We start from the raw sequence: 20,886 nt of genomic DNA on the forward strand, positions 1-20,886 counted from the left end.
CCATTGGCCAGGAAGGGCAAACCACAGTCACTGGAAACAGACAGAGCTGTGGACATGCAGATAAATAGTCTCCAGCAACCCACCAGGGCTCACTTGGTGAGCATTTCTGAACCCCTCTTTGTAAGGAAAAGCCCCATGCTCCTGATTGCTTTAGTTATCAAACTTCTCTCCCTGCAAAGCAAGTGTTTCCCACCCATCTTTTCTAACCTTTCCCTCATCTCAAACAATTTTTTTTTTTAATCAAGCCCTTGCTCCAATACCGGGCAGGGGAAAACCACATGTGGCTTCTGAAGTGGGCTGTACCCACAAAAGCTCATAGCAGCAGCACTGTTTTGCTAGTCTTTAAAGTGTTACTAGAGCAGGTGTTGTCTTAAGTTTTCTAGATTGTTCTTGCAAAATATACATCCCCTTCTCCCATGAACTGTGAAGGGAATGAACTGGCTTTTAGTTTATATTTATCCAGGCCTTTGTCATTCCCATCTCAAAAAACCTTGGCTTTAAATAAATTTAAAAAAATCAGGCCCATTAGTCAGGATTGCACTCATCTCTTCCCCGTAACCTTCCCCTTACAGGCACTAGCATTGCAGTAGGTGTTGACAGAAGGGAATAGATCCTCTGAGCTTTGGCTCTTCAGAAGAGAGTTTCTGGCTCTTAGCTCAGGCGAGTAAACCCACCAAAACTTCTGACAGACTGAAGTGCCAGCTGGTGCAGCCACAACTAGACAGGGTCAGGTTGCACTAAGTATAACAGGCCAGTGAAGGCATTGCCTTCTCTAGTGCTGCTATAACCCACCACTGGGCAACTGGGCTCTGGTGTCTCCCCTTCCCAGAGAGCCCAAGAGGGGAATCGAGCTTGAGCCAGCACCTAGAAATGCAGGCAACCTAGTCACCACCCTTCTGCAGGAGGCAATGCTCCACCCCTCCCCCACAAGCAATTAGTGTGGAAGCAAAAGCCACCCAGGAGAGATTCACGTGCTGTCTAGTGGATTAGCAGGGTAGGCACAGCTGAGAACATGTGTTTCTAGTGGTGGTGCCCATATGCCTCAGTGCACAAAAGTTTATTCTGCACATGGAGGGAAAACTGCTGAGGAGCACTGTAACACACTTGTGCCACAGACGCTTAGTCCTTTGACTGTTTCCAACCCTACACAGGGAAGTGGTAACGGGCATCTCCTCCTCTTCTCCCCCCCCCCCATTGCACCCCTTTCACAGCTATCCAGATCAGCTTCCGGGGTTCATTCAGGTGTAGGTGCTTCCTGCCTGAAGGTGGAGCAATACTGTGTTTTGAGGTTCTGCCACCTAGGCCAGTTCATAATGATTGTGTTGGATGAGTGTGCTGCTGCTGCCACTTCTCTGCATTGTCTGTCATCACATCTGATGCTCCCAGTGCAACATCTAAAGTTCATCCCCTTACAGACTATTAATGACTTCCGCTCTAGTGAGCACTGAGAAGGTGAGATCAAGGCCTTTCAGCTCCCTGCCCTTTAGTTGTACAATAAGGGTTTGTCACCCCCACAGCCAAAGGTCTGAGTTTAAGCCAAATTTGTTTTCACTTTGGAAAAGCAAGTCTGTGTGCTCATCATCCAGGCAAACTAGGTGTCTATGCAAATAGAGTGGATTCCTCACATTTTCCCCGTTCCTCAGTAGATGGTAGAAGAGCTTGGCTACATCTACACCGGCAAGATTTTGCACAAATACTCTTTTAATGCAAGAGTTTTTGCACAAGAGGGCATCTACACCAGCATGTGCTCTTGCGCAAAAGCACCTGTGCCAGTGTAGATGCTCTTGCGCAAGAAAGCTTCAATGGCCATTTTAACCATCGGGCTTTCTTGTGCAAGAAATTCATGTTGCCTGTCTACACTGGCCTCTTGTGCAAGAACAGTTGTGCAAGAGGGCTTATTCGAGGGGGAGCATCAGTGTTCTTGTGCAAGAACTCCACCAGTGTAGACAGGCAGCAAGTTTTTGCGCAAAAGCAACTGCTTTTGTGCAAAATCATACCAATGTAGACAAAGCCCTCAGGTTTACACACAAACCATCCTGTTACTAGTCACAGGAGAGCAAGACCCTCCCTTGCTGATATGATGCAGCAGCACTAACATCTAAGCTGCAGAGACCAGCGCCAAAATCCACAATTGTAGCTACTAGTCTGGCTCTACCGATCCATGCCTTTCTGAGCATGGCTGGGGTGGAAAAAGGAAGATCTTAGATAAGGTCACTGCAGAGAGAGACAGTGAATTGTGACCCTCAAAGGATAGTAGCAGACTGGCTTAGGACCAGTGGTACCTCACCCACTAAACCCTCACAATACTGAGTTGACAAGTAGAATTCTGTTGTTGGACAGGCACCACCCACAGCCCACAACTTAAAGCCCTCCAGTGCATCATCTACAGCCTATCCTGGAAAATGATCCCTTACTCACAGGCCTTGTGGGACAGGCCAATCCTCACCTACAGACAGACAATCCTGTAACCTAAAACAAATTCTTTCCAGTAACCACACAGCACACCTCCAGTCAATCATCCTGGAACCCAACCCTGCAATCAGCTCCAGTGCCCATGCGTCTACACACATGATTTCACCACTGGACCCAACATTAGCAGCCACCACATCAGGGGCTCATTTAACTGCACATCCACTAATTGATCTATGCCATCAAATGCCAGCAATGCCCCACTGCCATGGAGAGTGGCAAACTGGACAGTATGGGAAATTAGTGGATACAAATCAGACAAGGCAAAACAAACCTGTGGAATGTTTTAACCTGCCCAGACACTCAATGAATCTCCAAGTCACCCTGTTGTTTCAGACCAATTCCACAAGCCAAATACACAGAGAAGGGTGGGAACTTAAACTTGTAAATGAAGTGATCTTGTTCATGCCATTCTGACAACAGCTGGCACACTACCTTCTACATCCTAATGACTTAATTAACCAAACAATGGAGGTGCTATCAGCCTCCTGTAGCTACTTGAACAACCTATTCACTCCCCCCCCCCCCCTTCCCCTCTCCTCCCCTTATTCTTGGATCTGGATTTTTAATACTTAAGTCATCTGAAGTGGGTTATGCCCACAATAGCTCATACCACCATCTACATGTCTTGTTAGTCTTTAAAGTGCTACTAGACTGTTCATTGTTTAAGTTTCAGACTAACTTGGCTACCTCATTGCAAGGCCAGCCCCCCATTAACTGCCTTTGGGGGACCTAGATTCTAATTGGGAAGATGGTTTAAGGCCAGCCCAGCTTCAGTTCCAGCCACCATCAGTGTAAGGTGATCAGTGAGTGGAGAGTGGGAACTGGGGGCACGCAGAGGTGAGGAAGCTTCCTCTTCTGGGCTGTTTCCTCAGCAAAAAACCCTGCCCCTCCCACCCACCATCAGTGAGGTTGTTAGATCAGAAGACATGAAATCTCACCACCATGCTGCCCTGACAGTGGCTAGTGGCAGGTTTTCCACAGGAAGATATCCTGGGGGCAAGGCGGGGGGGGGGGGGGAGGAGAGAAAAAACCCCGCTGACGCAGCAACAGCTTCCCCCCAGTCCAGAGGGGAAATTAGAACTCCCTTCAGAGGATACCTTTATTTCTGGAAGCCTGACTCAGTGATCAACTTGTGTCCCCACTTTAACCATGGCCAGCCTCATCTTCAGGGCCAGAAGAGGTTTCTTTAGCTGGCCTGATGCTGGGGTCCCCACATACCTTCCCACCTCACCCCCACACTGAGGAACAAGACACATTTCCATTGACTGACGGGTTTAATTTTTCAAGAGGCTGGAGGTTCATACAGCGCCAGACTCCCCGCAAGCTGAAGCCACCACTGCACCAGGTTTCTTGGATGCTACACTGGAGTTTCCAGCAGCTGTGGGTGCCATGGCAACAGCACCAGCCTCCCCCAAGGCAGCATCAGCAGCACCCATCCGGTAGCCTCTGTGGTAGCGCTTTGTGGAGCAGTAGCAACCCAGGATCCCCAGGAAGACGAAGATGGAGGACATCACGGCGATGGCCAGGGTTGTGACAGAGAAGGGGAGCTGCAGCCCTGCGGGAAGGGAACAGAGCGGTGTTCGGAGAGGCCACAAGTTTGTCAAAGGAGCTGGATTCCAACAGGCCTCAGCTGTTCTCCAGCTGGGGGAGCAGCCCAGGAATGCTCCTTTTGCTACCCCCTTCTGGGCAGCACTCCGCTCACGGAACATGGTAGGGAGGGCTACTTCGAGCCCAAGCCAAGATCTTCCCTCACAGATTGCTAGGAGATGGGGCCTAGACCAGTCCCTGTCAGCAACCCCATTAGTTCTGCCAATTGGCTGGGTGAGGAGACAATAAGTAGACAGACTGCTCATGGCCTTCCCTATGACTACACTGAGTCATGGGAGTTTGTCTAGTCAGCTCCCATTCCCCATGACAGGTCTGAGCACACTCACCTGAGGAGTCCTTTGTTTCCTCTCTCACAATGGGATTTGCTGCCCGATTTGGGGACAGCAGGACTGGGCGGATGGCTTTAGGGATGCCAGAGGTAGTCACGGTGGAAGACACCTCAACAGCCACAGGCATGGCTGAGGCAGGCTCTGTGGAAGCCGCTGTGTGGGAGCTAGAGGCCAGCACAGCAGAGGAATTGGAGGCCAGCTTGATGGGGCCAAGCTGGATGTCCACTTCTCCAAGGAGCCCTACAGGGAAAGAGCAGCCACACTGAGTAGACACAGGATCTCACCCACCTCCTCCTGCAATGCCAGCTCCCACTAGCTATCAGCACAGGATCAGGGACATGCAGCAGCTAGCCAGCCCCGGCACCAGGGCTAGGCCCAGCCCCAGCAGGGACAGTAGAGTACCCAAGGGAGCGGTTATCCCAGCCAGCCTCCTGCAGGCCACCAAGGCACTACAGAACCCAGGCCTGGGGGCCAGGAGCAATGTTACCTTCCCGGTCCTGAGGAAGATGCCGGCGCCGCCTCCTGGTCCCACAGTGAGCAGGGGAAGCACAGCAGGAGCAGTCTCCTCCTTCGTGGGAGAGCCAGGCTGCAGTGGCTGGGTCATAGGAGCAGGCCTTGTTGTGCTGGGTGGCAGGGCCAGCAGCTACTGCCTTCAGGTGGCACAGCAGATAGATCTGAAAGCATGAGCTGTGTCACAGCAGGGTGTGGGTCTGCATGGGGGAGGGTTGGTGGGGAGAGCCCAGAACTTAGCCTACCCTGGGATCAGGCTGAGGGAGCCCTCTCCCCACATCTGGCTCTTGTGTCCCTAGGGAGACCAGACAGGAGACTGTGGGAGTGTCCCTCAGAGATGGCAACCATGTCACATGGCTAACACCCACCCATACAAAGAAGTCAATGCACTTCCAAGCCACTCAGGCCTCTGCCTCCTCTGCACTGCACTGACCTGGTTGTTAGAAGCACCAGTGAAGACAAACGTGTCCAGCTGAAACCGGAGGAAGTGGTCTCCCCGGGGGGTGAGGAAGCGAGAGCGGCTGTGCTGCCCGTCCACAAGGCACCTGTAGGGAGGAAGAGGAATGATGCTAAGAGCCTTACCCCAGCCGGCCTCCTGAATGGGAGCCAGGATAGCTCCCAGACTGTCCATATGGGCCCTGAGAAACAGCTAAGGCTGGGCATGACCTAGATCCTAGGGGGTAGAGACAAGCAATCAGGGGGATTCAGAGCAGTGTTGGAGTAGCCAGCAGCCCCCAAATTCAGATCACCACTGCTAACCCAGAAGGCCCAGCCTTATCCCGCCCCTCCTAGTTGGTCCATGGAGACTTGGTTGCCTAGTTCTACTAGATAAACTGGTACCCCATAGCCCATTCCGAGTCCTCGGCCTCACTGACCCATGGTCTGTGATGACTTCATATTTCACAGAGGACTCCACACTTGGCCGGGCCACACACTCGTCTATGTAGATCTTCAGTGGTGCATGGCTGCCTGTCCTCACCGAGGCCTGGATGTTTATCAGGTCACCAAGGTAGGACATGGGGTCAGACAGGGGGGAGGACCAGGTACCTGAAGACAAAGATGATGCAGGGGATGTCTCAGCTGGAGCCCTCTTGTTCCAGCCTGCCCACCCCCAGACTAGCAAGGAGCATCAGAAGAGGGTGAAAAGCAGGGGAGCTCAGCAAGAAAACAAGTAAGGGGACAAGGGGGAATCCAAGGCTAGGATAGTAGGGGCTGCAGGGTGGGACAAGAGAAGGGGGTGCCATTGGCAGAGCTGGAGACAGGACTGATGTGCATTGACCAAACTTGGGGTGTGCTGTTCCCCCATTTTGGGCAACATGGGCTGTGCATGCATGGGTAGGGAAGCCCACCCCTAGCCTGCCTCCTGGAGACAAGCCTAGCTAGTGGGCAGCTCCACATCTGGGAGCTGGCATTTAGCCGCAGGCTCAGGAGGAGCTAAGGAGGCCCCCTGACTACACCAGCACTCACTGTCATAGACATCCAGGGCAAAGTCCAGGCGCTGTCTGTGCATTAGTGTGGCGCTGAAGGGGGCCCAGGTAGGCTGAAGGCCCGAGGAGGAGACATTCCCAGACCTGAAAGAGAGAGAGTCACTCCTGTTTCCCCACAGCCGGGACCTCCCATTGGTTGATGGCACTCCCTGTTGGACCCATGCTGGCAGCTGTTGTGTAACCCCTTGCTCTTCCCCACCCCGCTCCCCTACAATCGGAGGTAAATCCCAGCAGGACTCCCGTTTCATAGAGAAGTGGGGGAGGTGGCTCTAGAGACGTCAGGCCAAGACTGGGGTTGCCAGAGCTGAGCTGCAGTGAAGCGGCCAGCTGAGACACGTGAGCCCTTGTGCTTTGCTCTCCACACCTGCCTCACCAGGGCTGTGTCTAGATTGGCAGGATTTTCTGGAAATGCTTTTAACAGAAAAGTTCTCTGTTAAAAGCATTTTTGGAACAGAGCATCTAGATTGTCACTCTTCCACAAAAGCACTTTTTGCTGAGAAGCGTCCATGCCAATCTAGATGCACTTTTCCGCAAAAAAGCCCTGATTGCCATTTTTGCGATTGGGGCTTTTTTGCAGAAAACAAGTCTGAGCTGTCTACACTGGCCTTTTTGCGCAAAGCTTTTCTTACAGTAGGAAGTCAGTGCTTTTGCGGAAATTCAAGTGACCAGTGTAGACAGCTGGCAAGTTTTCCCCAGAAAAGCAGCTGATTTTCAGGAAAAACTGGCCAGTCTAGACACAGCCCAGATGTATTGACCTAGTACCCACAGGCCAGCTTTGCACTAGTGTAGGCAACAGGCAGGTCATATGGACCATCAGGCCCCACCAGCTGCATCCCTGAAGCTGAGCCATGAGTCTTCCAGACCTGGGCATCTCACTGACTGCATGCCCAACCATGGTGACACTGGCCCAGGAGCACTGAGTCTTTGTTGTGGAAGGCCAGCCGCAGCAGGCTCAGTGGAGCAGCCCTATAGAGCAAGGCCACTCTCAGCAAGAGGGCAAGCTAGCCTGGGGATAGATACTCTGCTTCCCTGAAGCAGTTCAGCCCCCAGCACTGCCTGGAGGATGCTCGCTCACCTGGGGTAGTAGCAGTCGATGGGGAGGGAGAAGGCGCTGGCGCGGCTCACGCCCTCCAGAGCAAAGGGCCTGTAGTAGAGGACGTTTCTGTAGTGGATGGTGTCAGGGAGGAGCTGGGCAGAGCAAACAGAGCCAAGGGTCAGGATCTTCCTCCCCTCACCTGCAGCTACTCAGCCTGCATCTGCTCCATCCACCCAGCAGCATGGGAGTCTGTCCAGGCAGAGCCCAGCAGGGTAGCAGCAGTGACCAGCCAGCAGGGGGCCTACGCCATCGGAGACACCTCAGAGCACAAGCTCCGGCCCCCACAACCCTCTAGCCCTGCCAGGCACAGGGCAGGGAGACATCACTAGAGTGTCACTTCACTGCTGCCATAGCAACGTCAGAGCTTGAGTCTAGCTCCTGCTCCTGGTGCTGTTACCAGGAGCAAGAGGACTCCGCCTCTGTACGACATACGCTACCCTAGCAGAGGTTCCAGTAGTACCTGCTACCTGAGCATCTCCTCACATGGGATCTGTGCATTAAACCCTTGCATCCTTCCCCTTAGTCACTTCCCTAGGTGGGGGAAAACAGACACAGGGTCCCTTCCCACAGGGGCACAGCTGGGACTAGTAGTACCTAGAGCTCACCAAGGCCAGTATCTTCCCGCCTTACACCAGCCCACTCACTGCTTCTTCCTGTGAATGCAGGAACCTGGGGCCATCTGAGGAAGGCAGCAGTTACCCAAGAGATTTCCCCACCCAGCATTCACAGATCCGCGGTGTTACTACAACACTAAGCACCCACAGCCCTGGCGGTGCACCCTTCCCTGGTTTGGCTGCAGCCAGGACGTGGGGTGCTGTGGGTTCCCCAGATACCGCAACACCTTCCCCCCCAGGCACCCAAGGGCTTGCTCCAAGACATCCCCTATTAGTCCTCTCCTGTATGGGACAGGCTGTATCCCGACTCAGGGAGACCTTCACAGCAGTGAGTCTGCTCTGGGCCCAGTGCAGTGAGTGAATGCAGAGGCCTGGTACCCCTGAGGGGAGAGGGAAGCTCAGGAGGGCTGATAATTGAAGCCAGGCTGTGCTCAGTAAGGGGAGAGACTGACCTCCCCCACCTGCATACCCAGCCCACACTGGTCTCTGCTCTCACCTCCATGGTGGCCCCGCATGCCAATAGCAGGTAGTCCAGCTGGAAGGTCTCTTCCCCAACATCAGTCACAGCACAGCCAGCCCCCAGCATCAGCTCCCTGTCAGTGATGGGCACGCCGTTCCCAAAGAGATCCGCCGGCACCATGATCTGAAGCCGTGAGCTGCCACACACCACTGACACTGCAGATGGGGCACACCGGGTTACTCCACAGCCCCAGCATCCTCCAGACACAACACCCCCAGAGACTGTGCCTGGGAGCAGGCCAGGGATACCCAGACATGCTCAGTAACACGGGATAAGTCACATCACTGCACTGCTCAGGGCCAGAATTCCAGCTGCTCCCAATAGCCACATCCAGTGTGCTCCTTCCACTCCATGCCAAACAGACACTTGGCTTGTGCCCAAGAGACTGTCCACTCGCCCTGGCACCTCCCTAGCTCCAGCTACCAGATCTATGCTAGCAGCAGAGATTGGAGTGGGGGGAGGGGGGGCGCAGCAGAGGAAGAGGGAGAACAGCCCATGACCCACCAGCCCAGCCCCTGGTTACTGCAATCCAGGGGTGTGGACTAGTACTACTCCTGGGGAGTAGGTGGGGACAACATGGCAAGATGAAGCAGCCCTGTGTCAGCAGCAGAAGTGGCTCAGTGACCTAGTTTGGAGGAGCCATCACAGAAGCTGGCATATTCCTTGCATCTCATTAGAAGGAGCCAGGCTGTCCTGTGAAACCTACGGCAGCTTAGGGGCCCCTGTGGAGAGATGGCTCTGAGCTGCCATGGCAGCCTGAGGACATGCAGGGTCCATGGGGACTCAGAGCTCTGCCACACTATTTGTGATGCACCGCTGCAGCAAAGCCCATTTGTGCAGGCTTGGCTTACGCCAACAGATGTTTGGCCTGCAAGTAGACTTACAACCTCCCAGAACAATGTGCGCTCATGCAATAGACGCGCTGAGAATTGTCAGCTGGAGCTACACTAGGGCTTTTGCCAGTGTACCTTGACTTAAGACTAAGATCTGGCCCCCCAGTCTGCCCAGATTAGGCCTCCAACTGCCTCAGTTTTCCATGTCTTCCTACTCCAGCAGGGACAGGCCTCCAGGAAATCTCACCCTTTAGGTGAATGGAATCAGGAGCCCAGCTGGGCTAGGAACTACCAACCCCAGAGCTGAAATACCAGTCAGCTGCCTTCAATCCCCTAGCACGGGAGAGGAACAAGGAACAAGGAAGCTCTATGTAAGCCAGCAGGTTACTCCACCTGTGACAGGTGCTGGTAAAGCCGGGGTAGAGGCAGCAGAAAATGCTAACATTAACTCTTGAAGGGCCTAAAGAGACATCCAGGAGCAGCAGTGCCACTAACAGCATCATACCATGTTGCCAGGTCACACCTACAGGGCAGGAATAGAACTCCAGGCCCCTGACTCAGAGCCTCCAGCTGCTCTAGCCACTAGGTCACGCCACCCCACAAGTGGGCAGAGGGGGACAGCCAACTGGCAGTTTGTTACAGATTCCATACAACCGGAGGTACCAAGTAGTCACCACAACAGGAACCTTTGCCATGGCCTCATTGCTGCCACTAAAACCCAGTGTGGTGTCCTTGGAGGGAGCAGGTCTAAGAAAGGAAGAACCACTCAGACCTACCCTGCCGGGACCAAGTCAAGGGGTAGGAGGTGGGTGGATCAGTTACAGCAGACCCCAGCCGTCTGAGCACTGTAGGAGAGCCTGCCTTTCAACAGCTGCCTCCATTTTACAGCAATGTTAGAGAGAGGGGCAGGATCTTTTACTGAGCCATCAAGACCCAGGTGGAGGGATTCACCCATCTTGTGCCTCCAAGTAGTCTGGAGCCAACACTACATGAACTAAGGGGCTATTTAAGCCCTCAAGAGGCTGCCCAAGGAGGGAGTTTACAGCCACAAACTGGCAAGTGGAGCAACTTCCACACCCCACAGCTGGGGAGAGACTGGAGTTTCCCCACAGGGGCCAGGAGGAAGTGAAGCTGCATAGGCAGTCTGCTAGCAGGTGAGTCACTGAGCAGCAGCCCAGGACATTCCTAACAGGTGAGCCCTGGCTCTCCTTGCCAAGAAAACACATGAGCAACAGGACCTGGGTCCGGCTCTGCCCACTGAGCAGCACAGAGTCAAAAACCCCACAGCTGGAGGATCGGCTACAGCAAGCAGCTCAGTTTAGTCCCCCCCGACCCAAGCAAGCAGCTCAGTTTGCCGCCACCACCCCCACTCACACTTTACCTGAAGCATTTTGAGCCCACACACCAGCAACTAAGAGGAACAAAGCCCAGCAGCCTACAGGAACACCCATCCTCTGCTCCCCCTCAGGCAACAGCCTCATGAGGAGCAGCTGCCCGCACTGGCTGGTTTTATATGGGGGAAGCAGCACGCAGGTGTCTGTGATTCCACCATTAGCCACAGCCCCACTCCAGCCCTCTGCCCCTTTGATAGGAGCAGGGGGAAGTGGGCAGCTCAGGCCCGGAGGGCTGTAGTGAGCAGACATCATCCTGTACCCTTGCTGCTGTCAGTTCAGTTCCCAGGGGTGGTAACTTGCCCTGTCCCTGGTGAGTTAAAAGCTGCCCCCTTTCTTGTGTAAGAGACTTTCTAAAATGTCAGCCCATTATTTCCCCGTATCCCCCTAGCATTTGAAAACACTCAGGGGCAAAGCCTTGATACCGCACTCCCCCAGGCTCAACTAGTGCTGTGCACAGACACAGGAGCTAGCTCTCCCTGTGGTGAGTGAGGAAGGGATGATCACTCCTGTTGTATGAAAGGGAAACTGAGGCACTGCCCCTTCTTAGGCAAGAAAAACCCTCTTGTGCAACGCTGTTCTTCCTGACAAGTAATAGGTGTAACGGCGTTGCACAAGAGGGTTTTCTTGCACAAGAGGGGGCAGTGTAGACACTCCTTACGCAAGAGCCTCTTCTGAAAAAAATGGTGGCTCATTAGGTATGCAAATGAGGCTTGGCGGTATTCCACGCTTAGCCTCATTTGCATATTATTCGCGCAAGAAGCTGCTAGTGTAGACATAGCCCAAGTGTGGTTCACTGTCCCATCCAGTGGCAGCTAGACCACAGCAACAGTTAAGATCAAGAGACCTCTATAGAATGGGCTGAGAGCCAGTGGGCTTTTAACTCAAAGGGTAGAGGCTCCTATAGTCAGCTCCATAGATCCCTGGTTCAAATCTACCTGGTGGTTACACCATCATGAGCCCCATCCAACTCTGCCCATGCCTGTCAAACCTGACCCTACACCCCTGCTGTCCCTGCCCTGGGACCCCTGCCATACACTTCTCTATGAGCCTCCATCCCAACCCAGTCTCCCCAGCCCTCATCTCACCCCACAGCTCTGCCAAGGCCCCTCAATCCCACACTGCTGCCATCTGCTCTCCTAGCCCAGGGCTCCCTACCATGCCCCCCAGCCAAAGGCCAGGAGTGTCTACACATAATGAACTAGGAAGGGATAAAACCCCACATTTGCTCTGTGTTGTCCTGGTGGCCCATGGTGTCTGTGTGTCCAGGAAGAAGTGCCACCCAAGTCTGATCTCACAGCCCTACAGTGAGATGTGACCCAGGGCCGTGGACACGAAGTGACTCTGGGGGAAGGGATGTGAATGGGAATGTTCCATCAAGGTCTCAGGTGCCAGCTGGCAGCACCTGGCAGCACCCAGAGGCCAGAAGGAGGGAGTTGTGGTCTGTTAGGCCCAGCTGTCTCTGAGCCCTCCCCCCAGGGCACAGACCTGCCCACGCTGCTGGGCATTACTCAATGTCTCCCCTCTGCTCCAGGAAAGCAGCTGAGTGAGGCAAGCCAGGGTGTCCCCGCCTCCTTCCAGCTGATAAATACCAGGTCCCAGCACAGCCAGGGAGAGACCAGGGAGAGACCAGAGACGGAGGGAGGATGAGGTCTGTGATGATCCCACTAGCCGGGCTCCTGCTCCTGTTCCTGGCCCCTGGGGGGCTGTGCCAGGGCTGTGGTGAGTGAGTCATATAGCCTGTGCCCCTTCCCCTCCCCTGGGTGGTGTGACCCTGGGGAGCAGCGGGAAGGGAGCCTTTCTCCTTTCCCCCACTGCCCCTCCCTGCCAGAGGCTTCCGTCGGCACAGGTAGCTACACCCTGCAGCGTGGGCACAGCCTGCTTTTCACAGGCGATGAGCTGCTCCAGGCGTGTCTGCTGCCCACACCCGTGTGCCGAATAGCCAATGCTGTGTAGCCAGAGTTGATTAAGGCATGGGCTAGCCAGGCAACTGCCCGGGATGCCAACCTATGGGGGGCAACTGATGGCAGCTGTAAGGGATGTAAGGTATGCGGCTCCCGGATTGCGGGCTGCAGCAGCTCCCATGCAGCTCCCAATCGGCCACCCCGCAGCGGCCGCCCGGGGCGGGGGCCGTGTTATCCCCCGCAATGCCAGCCAGCAGCACCCTTCCCCCTGTGGCCGCGGGGCCCTGCACGGCCAGGCTCAGCCCACCCCAGACGGCCATGGGTCACATACCAGTGGTGGTAGCCGGGCTGGGCTGGGCCGGGCACGTGCGTTCTGCCACTACCAGCAAGGGGGTGGGACTGTGCATGCGCCCTTCCCCAACCCAGGGCGCAATTAAATTGTCTGCCCGGAGCTCTGGAATGGCTCGGTCTGGCCGGCTCGGTCCAGCCCTCCGTGTAGCTATCAACCAGACACCCTGGAAGCTGCTGGAAGCTGCTCTGTCCAGTTCCCTGGGGAGTTTCCCTTCCTACTGCCTCCCTTCACAATAGCCTCATTGTCCCTGCCATGCAGGTCAGGGTGGCCTCTCCCTTCCCATTGCTGCTGACCTGGGAAATGCCACACATGGCACCCGGGGAGGAGGAACTGGAGGGGGCGGGTCAAGGATGCAGCTGCCTCTGGGCCAGGATGCAGGTGACCTGCCACAGGAGCTGTGCTGGCACTGGGCACGGGAGAGACTGGCTCAGGTGTCAGACTCACAGCCATCTATCTAGGGCCTGCAGAGACCGGGCCCTCCCCTCACCAGGTGGAAACAACCTGGGCAGAGCCTCTGGATATAGCCATAATGCTAGGGAGGCTGGGGGTTGGTCACGAAGAGATGTGGGGGCTGATGAAGATGGGCCTAGAAATGGGGTGTGATCAGGGGGGCAAGAATTTGGGTGTGTTAACTTCCTCCTGGCTGATGCCCAGGGCCTTGCATCCCCCTTCAGCCGGTTCTGAGGCCTGAGGGGGGGGAGGCAGACCTATAGGCCCCCATCTCTGACTACCCCTGTATGATCCTTGCCCCGCCAGCTGTGAGCGACAAGGAGCGCCCTCTGGTGAGGGATCTGCAAAGGAAGATGATCTATTCAGTGGATCCTAAAGTCCCCCCGAATCCCAGCATCCTGATCGCCCTGCGGCTGGCCCAGGACCACAACAAGCGCGTTGAGCAGGACATGCTGAAGAAGCTGAGCCAGGATGCGGTGCAGCGAGCTGGTGAGGGCTCTGCCTCTCCTCCCCCATTCTGTTCCTGTCCCTTCCCCTCACACAACCCCCCAGCAGGCACATGGGACTCTGGCACTGCCCCCAAAAAGAACCTGCCCTCCCAACCCAGCAACCCCCATTGCGTGTGAGGTCCCCAAACAACCACACATATAAAGCCAGAGCCCGGAAAGTGATTAGGGGGTGGGGTAAATGACTCATGAGCAGAGACTGAGGAACTGGGTTTATTTAGTCTGCAGAACAGAAAAGTGTGGGGGGGGGGGAGGATGTTGATAGCAGCCTTCAACTCCCTGAAGGGGGGTCCAAAGAGGATGGAGAGAGGCTGGTCTCAGTGGTGACAGATGGCAGAATGAGGAGCAAGGGTCTCAAGTTGTAGTGGGGGAGGTCTAGGTTGGATACTAGGAAAAGCTATTTCCCTGGGAGGGTGGGGGAGCACTGGAATGGGAAGTGGTGGAATCTCCAGCCGTTGAGGTTTTAAGGCCCATCCTGACAAAGCCCTGGCTGGGATGATTTTGTTGGGGCGGGTCCTGCTTTGAGCCGGTTGTGACACAACCATCCCCCAAACATGCAACTCTCAGCAAAATACAGGTGACCCCACAGGTGCCCGAGAGAGACACCATTTCCCCATGCCCAAGCACCCCACCAACTACCACCCCCACCTCCTCACATCCAGTAGCACCTCCCTCAGGTACAACGCTGGGCTGCGTCTAGACTGGCATGATTTTCCGCAAATGCTTTTAGCGGAAAAGTTTTCCATTAAAAGCATTTTCGGAAAAGAGTGTCTAGATTGGCACGGATGCTTTTCCGCAAAAGTGCTTTTTGCGGAAAAGCGTCTGTGCCAATCTAGACGTGGTTTTGCGCAAGAAAGCTCCGATCGCCATTTTTGCCATCGGGGCTTTTTTGCACAAAACAGTACTGCATTGTCTACACTGGCCCTCTTGCGCAAAAGCATTTGCGCAAGAGGGCTTTTGCCCAAACGGGAGCAGCATAGTATTTCCGCAAGAACACTGACAATCTTACATGAGATCGTCAGTGTTCTTGAGGAAATTCAAGTGGCCAGTGTAGACAGCTGGCAAGTTTGCTTTTGCGGAAAAACCTGCCAGTCTAAATGCAGCCCTGGTATTGAAACTGCTCCTCCCTTCTGAAAAGCATGACACTGAAGGGAGATGAGAAGGAAAACAGAGAGACAGGCAGGCAGACTGATGGAGTGAGGGCAGAAAGCCACAGACCCAACGTGAGGTGAGGTTCAGGGAGGCAGAGGCAGAGGCAGGGAGGCAGAGGTAGAGGCTGGGGCAGGAAGCACAGGGGAGGTTTGGAGCCTGGCTAGCCTCACTGACCCATCCCTGGTGTGCTGCTTTTCAGCCAAGTCCTTCTCCTCGGGCCAGGTGGCCCTCCATATCCTGGCTCAACGGGCCTCCTGCTCCAACCCCCGGCAGGTCTCCGCAAATAACTCCACCATCAACCTGGTGCAGCTCCTGGAGCAGAAGTTCAAGGATGAGTTGCAGAACATAGGTGAGGAGCCAAGGTGGGAGGGGAGGGGAGACCCTGCCTGGCTCAATAGCCCCCCCTCCTAGTGGTACTCTCCCATCTCCCCCCCCCCCATCTCTCTGTGTCTCCCTCTCTCAGGCCCTTTTCTCCAACCCACACCCTCTGTCCTGGCCCCAGTCTGTATGTCTGTCCCTTCTGTCCTGGCCCCAGTCTGTATGTCTGTAGCTAACAGGTGTCCCTTGGGTTCTCTCCACCTCAGTGATCCATGGCAACCCTTTGACCAACTTCTACCAGCTCAGCTTGGATGTGCTGGCCCTATGCCAGCTGAACGGCCGCCTCTCGCCAGCCAGAGCCAGCGTCCTCCTCAGCCCGGACCAAAAGAAGTATTACCTCAGCGGCCAGTTCTCCGTGGGTGGGTAAAAGCACACAGACTCCCATACCTACAGGGCAACAGTCCATGTGACTGTCTCTGTGGGGTCAGCGCTGGGATGAACCTGTCCCATCTGAGCAGCTTCTCCCATCCCCACAGACACGGCAGCAGTGGCGATCCTAGCTCAGATCTGCCTGCAGACCACAGGGCGGCCCCTCCCCGCGAAGGTGACTAAGAAGCTCAGAGAGAACGTGCAGTGGCTAGTGAACAAAATGCTGGCTGAGAAGAAAAGTGATGGAGTGATCGGGAACATCTACAGCACGGGCTGGGCCATGCAGGTGAGGGACCAGAGTCTCACTGGGAATCAGTGGAGGTGGGGCTGAAGTCTAGCTTCACCCACAACCCAAAGCCCCTCCCCACAACAGCAGAGTAGCTGGATAAGGCAGCTAAGTTAACAGCAGCAAGTGGTGTCATCAGTAGGTTCCAGAGCTAACAACCCCATATTAATGTAAATGGAGGCAGCTCTCAATGCCAGAGAGAGCGAGCAGAGGATTGGGCTCCAAATTCCTTTGCTGAGAGAAGGCCTTAAATATCCCTCGCTTCTGTCTAAGTCAGGGGTGAGCAATAATTTTTGATAGGGGCCACACCAAAATTTTGGTAAGTGGTCAAAGGCCGCACTTTTCTATGGAGGGGGTGCAAGTCTGGGATGGAGGTTGGGTGCAGAAGGGAGCTCTGGGTAGGGGTACAGGAGAGGGAGTAGGGTCTGAGAGGGAGATTGGTTGAAGGAGGGGGTTCAGAGAGCACAAAGTTTCCCCCTCCTACCAGCACAGAGAAGCCGATGGAGCAGCCAACTGTTCTGAGCCCTGGACCTGCTCACTACCTGCAGAACCAGTGGGTTGGGCCACGGCCACATTGAAAGGCTTGATGGGCCAGATCTTGCCCCAGTCTAAGTCCCACTCCTGTCTGCTGGGCTATCTGTACGTGTTCCCGTTGCCCCTTCACAGCTGCCTTTCCTCACAGCCTTGTCCTCTATAGCTGCCATGGTGGGTGTGGGCAGCCAGGCCCCAGCAGGTAACCCCGTCTTCCTCTCTATCCTCCACAGGCCTTGTCCGTCTCCTCCAGGTACCTCAAACCCGGGGCCTGGAGCTGCCCCCAGACTCTGCGCAGGGTCCTGGAGGAGCTTCCCAAAGACACATTCAATAACCCCATGGCCGCTTCCCAGATCCTGCCTTCCCTGGAGAACAAGACCTACCTGGATGTGCGTCGGCTCACTTGCTCCAAGGACCCCGGTAAGAAGAGCAGACCAAATGCTGGCTACGTCTAGGGAGGCTAAGTCCAAAGGTCCAAATCTGCCAGCACAGGCTGTGAGAACTGGTAGCTTCCAGGCACATCTGGGGGCAGGGGGCTCAGGTGCTATTGATAAACAGAGCTCTTTCAAACATGCAGAGGAAGGGTGGTCTAGTGGCTAGGGCACTTACCTGGAATTTTAAAGACCTGTATTTAGCTTTGTGCTCAGCCTGGGCCAGTCAGTAAGGGTGAGTCTACACAGAAAAACCCAGAACCCTGTGGCAGGAAGAGTCAGAACCTGGGTCAACTGACAGGGGTTGTAGGGCTCATGCTGGGGGGCTAGAAATAGCTCAGGCTCAGGCCAGAGCATGGGTTCTGAAATCCGGCAAAGGGGCTGGGTCTCAAAGCCCTGGCTCCAGCCCACGCCCTAATGTCTATGCTGCTATTTTTAGCCTTGGAGCTCAAACCCAACATCAGAATCCAGGCTCTGAGACTCACCATTATGGCTGCGCAGATGCAGAGTGGCACCGTGCCTCACTTTCCCATCTGTACAATGTAGCTAATAGCACTGCCCTGCCGGGAGGGGGGCAGTGTTAAGAGTGATAGGGGCCATTTAAGGTATCTAAGGCAGACAGGAGCTTATGTAGCAAGGGTTGGGTGGGAAATGGTTTCCCATCCCATACGAATTTTGGACATTTCAAAAAATGTTCCCATCCTAAATAAGAACAGTCAGACTGGGTCAGACCAAAAGCCCATCTAGACCAGTGTCCTGTCTCCTGACTGGCCAGTGCCAGATGCCCCAGAGGGAATGAACAGGACAGGCAATCAAGTGATCCCTCCCTTGTCAGCCATTCCCAGCTTCTGACAAACAGAGGCTAGAAATACCATCTCTGCTCATCCTGGCTAAGCCATGGAAGGACCTTTCCTCCATGAATGTGTCTACTTCTTTTTTGAACCCTGTTGTGCTTGGCCATAACAACAGATGAGGTTGGAAAGGCAAAGAAATCTCAAACATTTTCACAAACTGAAAATCCAACAAACAAACAAACATTTTTTTTTCTGTTTGGATCAATAAAAATGTTTCCTTTTGATAACTTCAAAATGCTAAGAATTACCAACTTCCCATGGGTATTTTTTTTTCTTTTTGCAAATTTACTAAAAAGTTGGTTGAGTTTGAAAAGCCCAAAATGTCCAGTTTGGACATTTTTCTGCCTTGAAAAATGTTGGTAAAGTTTCCACTGACCCCATACTGCTTCCTGTACAGATTTCACACTGACTCAACATTGATTGCCTGTTCTGTTCATTCCCCCGGGGCATCTGGAGACATTGGAGAGGGTCCAGAGAAGAGCAACAAGAATGATTAAAGGTCTAGAGAACATGACCTATGAAGGAAGGCTGAAAGAATTGGGCTTGTTTAGTTTAGAAAAGAGAAGACTGAGGGGGGCCATGATAGCAGTTTTCAGGTATCTAAAAGGGTGTCATAAGGAGGAGGGAGAAAACTTGTTCATCTTGGCCTCTGAGGATAGAACAAGAAGCAATGGGCTTAAACTGCAGCAAGGGAGGTTTAGGTTGGACATTGGGAAAAAGTTCCTAACTGTCAGGGTGGTCAAACACTGGAATAAATTGCCCAGGGAGGTTGTGGAATCCCCATCTCTGGAGATATTGAAGAGTAGGTTAGATAAATGTCTATCAGGGATGGTCTAGACAGTATTTGGTCCTGCCATGAGGGCAGGGGACTGGACTCGATGACCTCTCGAGGTCCCTTCCAGTCCTAGTATTCTATGATTCTATGATCAGTGGGGGGGGGGAGAGGTTCATTTATCCTGCCCAATTGTACATGTGGACTCTGAACGTGGTTCCCTGAAGAGGGAGACGTGCTTCCTCCTGGGTATGTGTGACTGCTCTTCACCCTCTCTTCTCTTCCTCCCCACACAGATAACCTCCCCTTGTCCACTCCCCAGCCTACCACACCAACCAGCCAACCACCTACCATCCGTGTCACGTACACGGTATTCAGTGACATGAACATCATAATCAACAACTCCATTAATGTCACTGTGCCCCAGGGCTCCGTCTTCTTCAAGGTGATGGAGGTCGCCCAGGCGACAGACCCCAGCAAATTCAGGTACCTGTTCCGCCTGGCAAACCAGCCCCTATCGCTGGTGACAGTGGCAGAGAGCAGACTAGATGGTAGCACACACATGGGGGTGGGTGAATGCCCAGCTGGGGAAAGCAAGCTCCAGCCTCCCCCTTCTACAACCCCCCACCCACAGGGAGTCAAGCCTGCTTCCCTCCAGGTTAATCCCTCAACCCCGGAACATCCCCAGTTCCCTTATTCTCACCCATCCCAGTGGGTGGTGCAGCCCCACCCTTCGTGGCCAGCTGGAGCACCTGCCAACCAGAGAGCTGGGCAGCCATACCCCACCCAGCCCTCATCCTACCTGGGTGGCCAGAGAGCTGGGCGGCTGTGGGAAGGCAATGCCTTCCCTTGCCTGTGTTATTCGTTGCCTGTGGTAGCGCAGGGCTTCTAGGGCAACAGAGACAAGGAAAATGGAGGGATCCCACAGAATGGGGAAATGCTCCTGCTCCCCCCACACACCCTTCATGGCCCCCACTGCCAGCAATTTGCCAGTGGCAGGTTAAAGTGAGGAGGGGGCTCAAGGTTGGTTCCCCTGTGTCACTCAGCTGGGCAATGTCTCCTTGGGATGGAAGATCAGAGCTCAGCTAGGGGCCTATTCTGCTGCTTCTCAGTGGCTCCCTCATGTGGCCTGGGGGTTTGGGCCCATTGTGCCCAGGGTTACCAACCCCTGTGGTGTGAGGGTTGGGGTGGGGCCGTGAGGCGGTGGGAACCAGGCCTCCAGCAGGACTCTCTCTGTCTCTCTGTAGCTTCACGTACACGGTGACCTCCTGGGGCCCGTACATCACCTCCGTGCAGGGCCTGCAGGCTGATAACAACCAGCGCACCTACTGGCAGCTCCTGAGCAACGGCACCTCGCTGAACCAAGGTGGGACTGCTGGGGAGAACGAGGGAGGGGGCCATGTGGGGCGGGAGGAGCTGGGAGGGAGAGGGAAGACTGGAAGGTCGGAGGTGCAAAAGGGGATGGGAACCAGGAGACAGACTGACACAGACAGGGAGGGGCTGGCGTGGAGTTGGGGGACTGGACTGAGGGGCCACTAACCCCATTTGCCTCATTTAGCTTCCCTTCCCTCTCCTCTCGTTCCAGGTGCTGGGGACTACGTCGTCTCCCAAGGCGAGAGACTGGAGGTCAGATTCTCCACATACTGAGCCCCTGCGCACTGGCCGGCCTGGGGACAACGGGTGCTCCTAGCCTGGCCTCTCCACTGTCTCAAGATTTCACGCATCAGCAGCCCCAGACACTCCCCCACCAGTGCAGGAGGCAGGACAGGCTCTGGGCACAACTGTGTCTTGTAGTCCCATCTCTGTGGCTGCTTCCCACGCTCTGCTTGTGTCTGGGACGTGCTCCTGAAATAAACTCTCTGCAACAGCCGGCCGCACCGCGAGGGTTATTCCAGGCAAGCAGAGGGGCTGAGAAAGTGGGATTGTGGGTAACGGGGCCTCCGACGGGCACCCTCCCTCTGGGGACACAGCACAGCAGCAGGGCTCCTCCCAGAGCAACCGTCCCATCCACGGCCTTGGCCAGCCGGGCACTGGGCTCACC

At 54.8% G+C, this 20,886-nt stretch overlaps 2 protein-coding genes across 2 annotated transcripts; one reads left to right on the forward strand and one right to left on the reverse strand.

The window, feature by feature from the left end:
- Positions 1 to 3,727: 3,727 nt before the first annotated feature.
- LOC102448275 (zona pellucida sperm-binding protein 3-like) lies at positions 3,728 to 10,949 on the reverse strand. Its single transcript, XM_075928486.1, has 9 exons — positions 10,851 to 10,949; positions 8,613 to 8,791; positions 7,482 to 7,594; positions 6,387 to 6,490; positions 5,795 to 5,966; positions 5,353 to 5,464; positions 4,897 to 5,083; positions 4,407 to 4,649; positions 3,728 to 4,027 (listed from the first exon to the last, which is right to left on the reverse strand). The coding sequence occupies exons 1-9, from the start codon at positions 10,918 to 10,920 to the stop codon at positions 3,771 to 3,773; spliced, it is 1,437 nt and encodes a 478-aa protein (XP_075784601.1). The 5' UTR covers positions 10,921 to 10,949; the 3' UTR covers positions 3,728 to 3,770.
- Positions 10,950 to 12,431: 1,482 nt separating this feature from the next.
- Positions 12,432 to 20,714, forward strand: LOC102461746 (transcobalamin-1). Its single transcript, XM_006110306.4, has 9 exons — positions 12,432 to 12,582; positions 13,873 to 14,055; positions 15,424 to 15,573; positions 15,809 to 15,961; positions 16,079 to 16,257; positions 17,022 to 17,208; positions 19,142 to 19,331; positions 20,093 to 20,211; positions 20,431 to 20,714. The coding sequence occupies exons 1-9, from the start codon at positions 12,507 to 12,509 to the stop codon at positions 20,490 to 20,492; spliced, it is 1,299 nt and encodes a 432-aa protein (XP_006110368.2). The 5' UTR covers positions 12,432 to 12,506; the 3' UTR covers positions 20,493 to 20,714.
- The last annotated feature ends 172 nt before the right edge of the window (positions 20,715 to 20,886 follow it).

Source organism: Pelodiscus sinensis, chromosome 4 (assembly GCF_049634645.1).
Source record: "Pelodiscus sinensis isolate JC-2024 chromosome 4, ASM4963464v1, whole genome shotgun sequence".
NCBI lineage: Eukaryota > Metazoa > Chordata > Testudines > Trionychidae > Pelodiscus > Pelodiscus sinensis.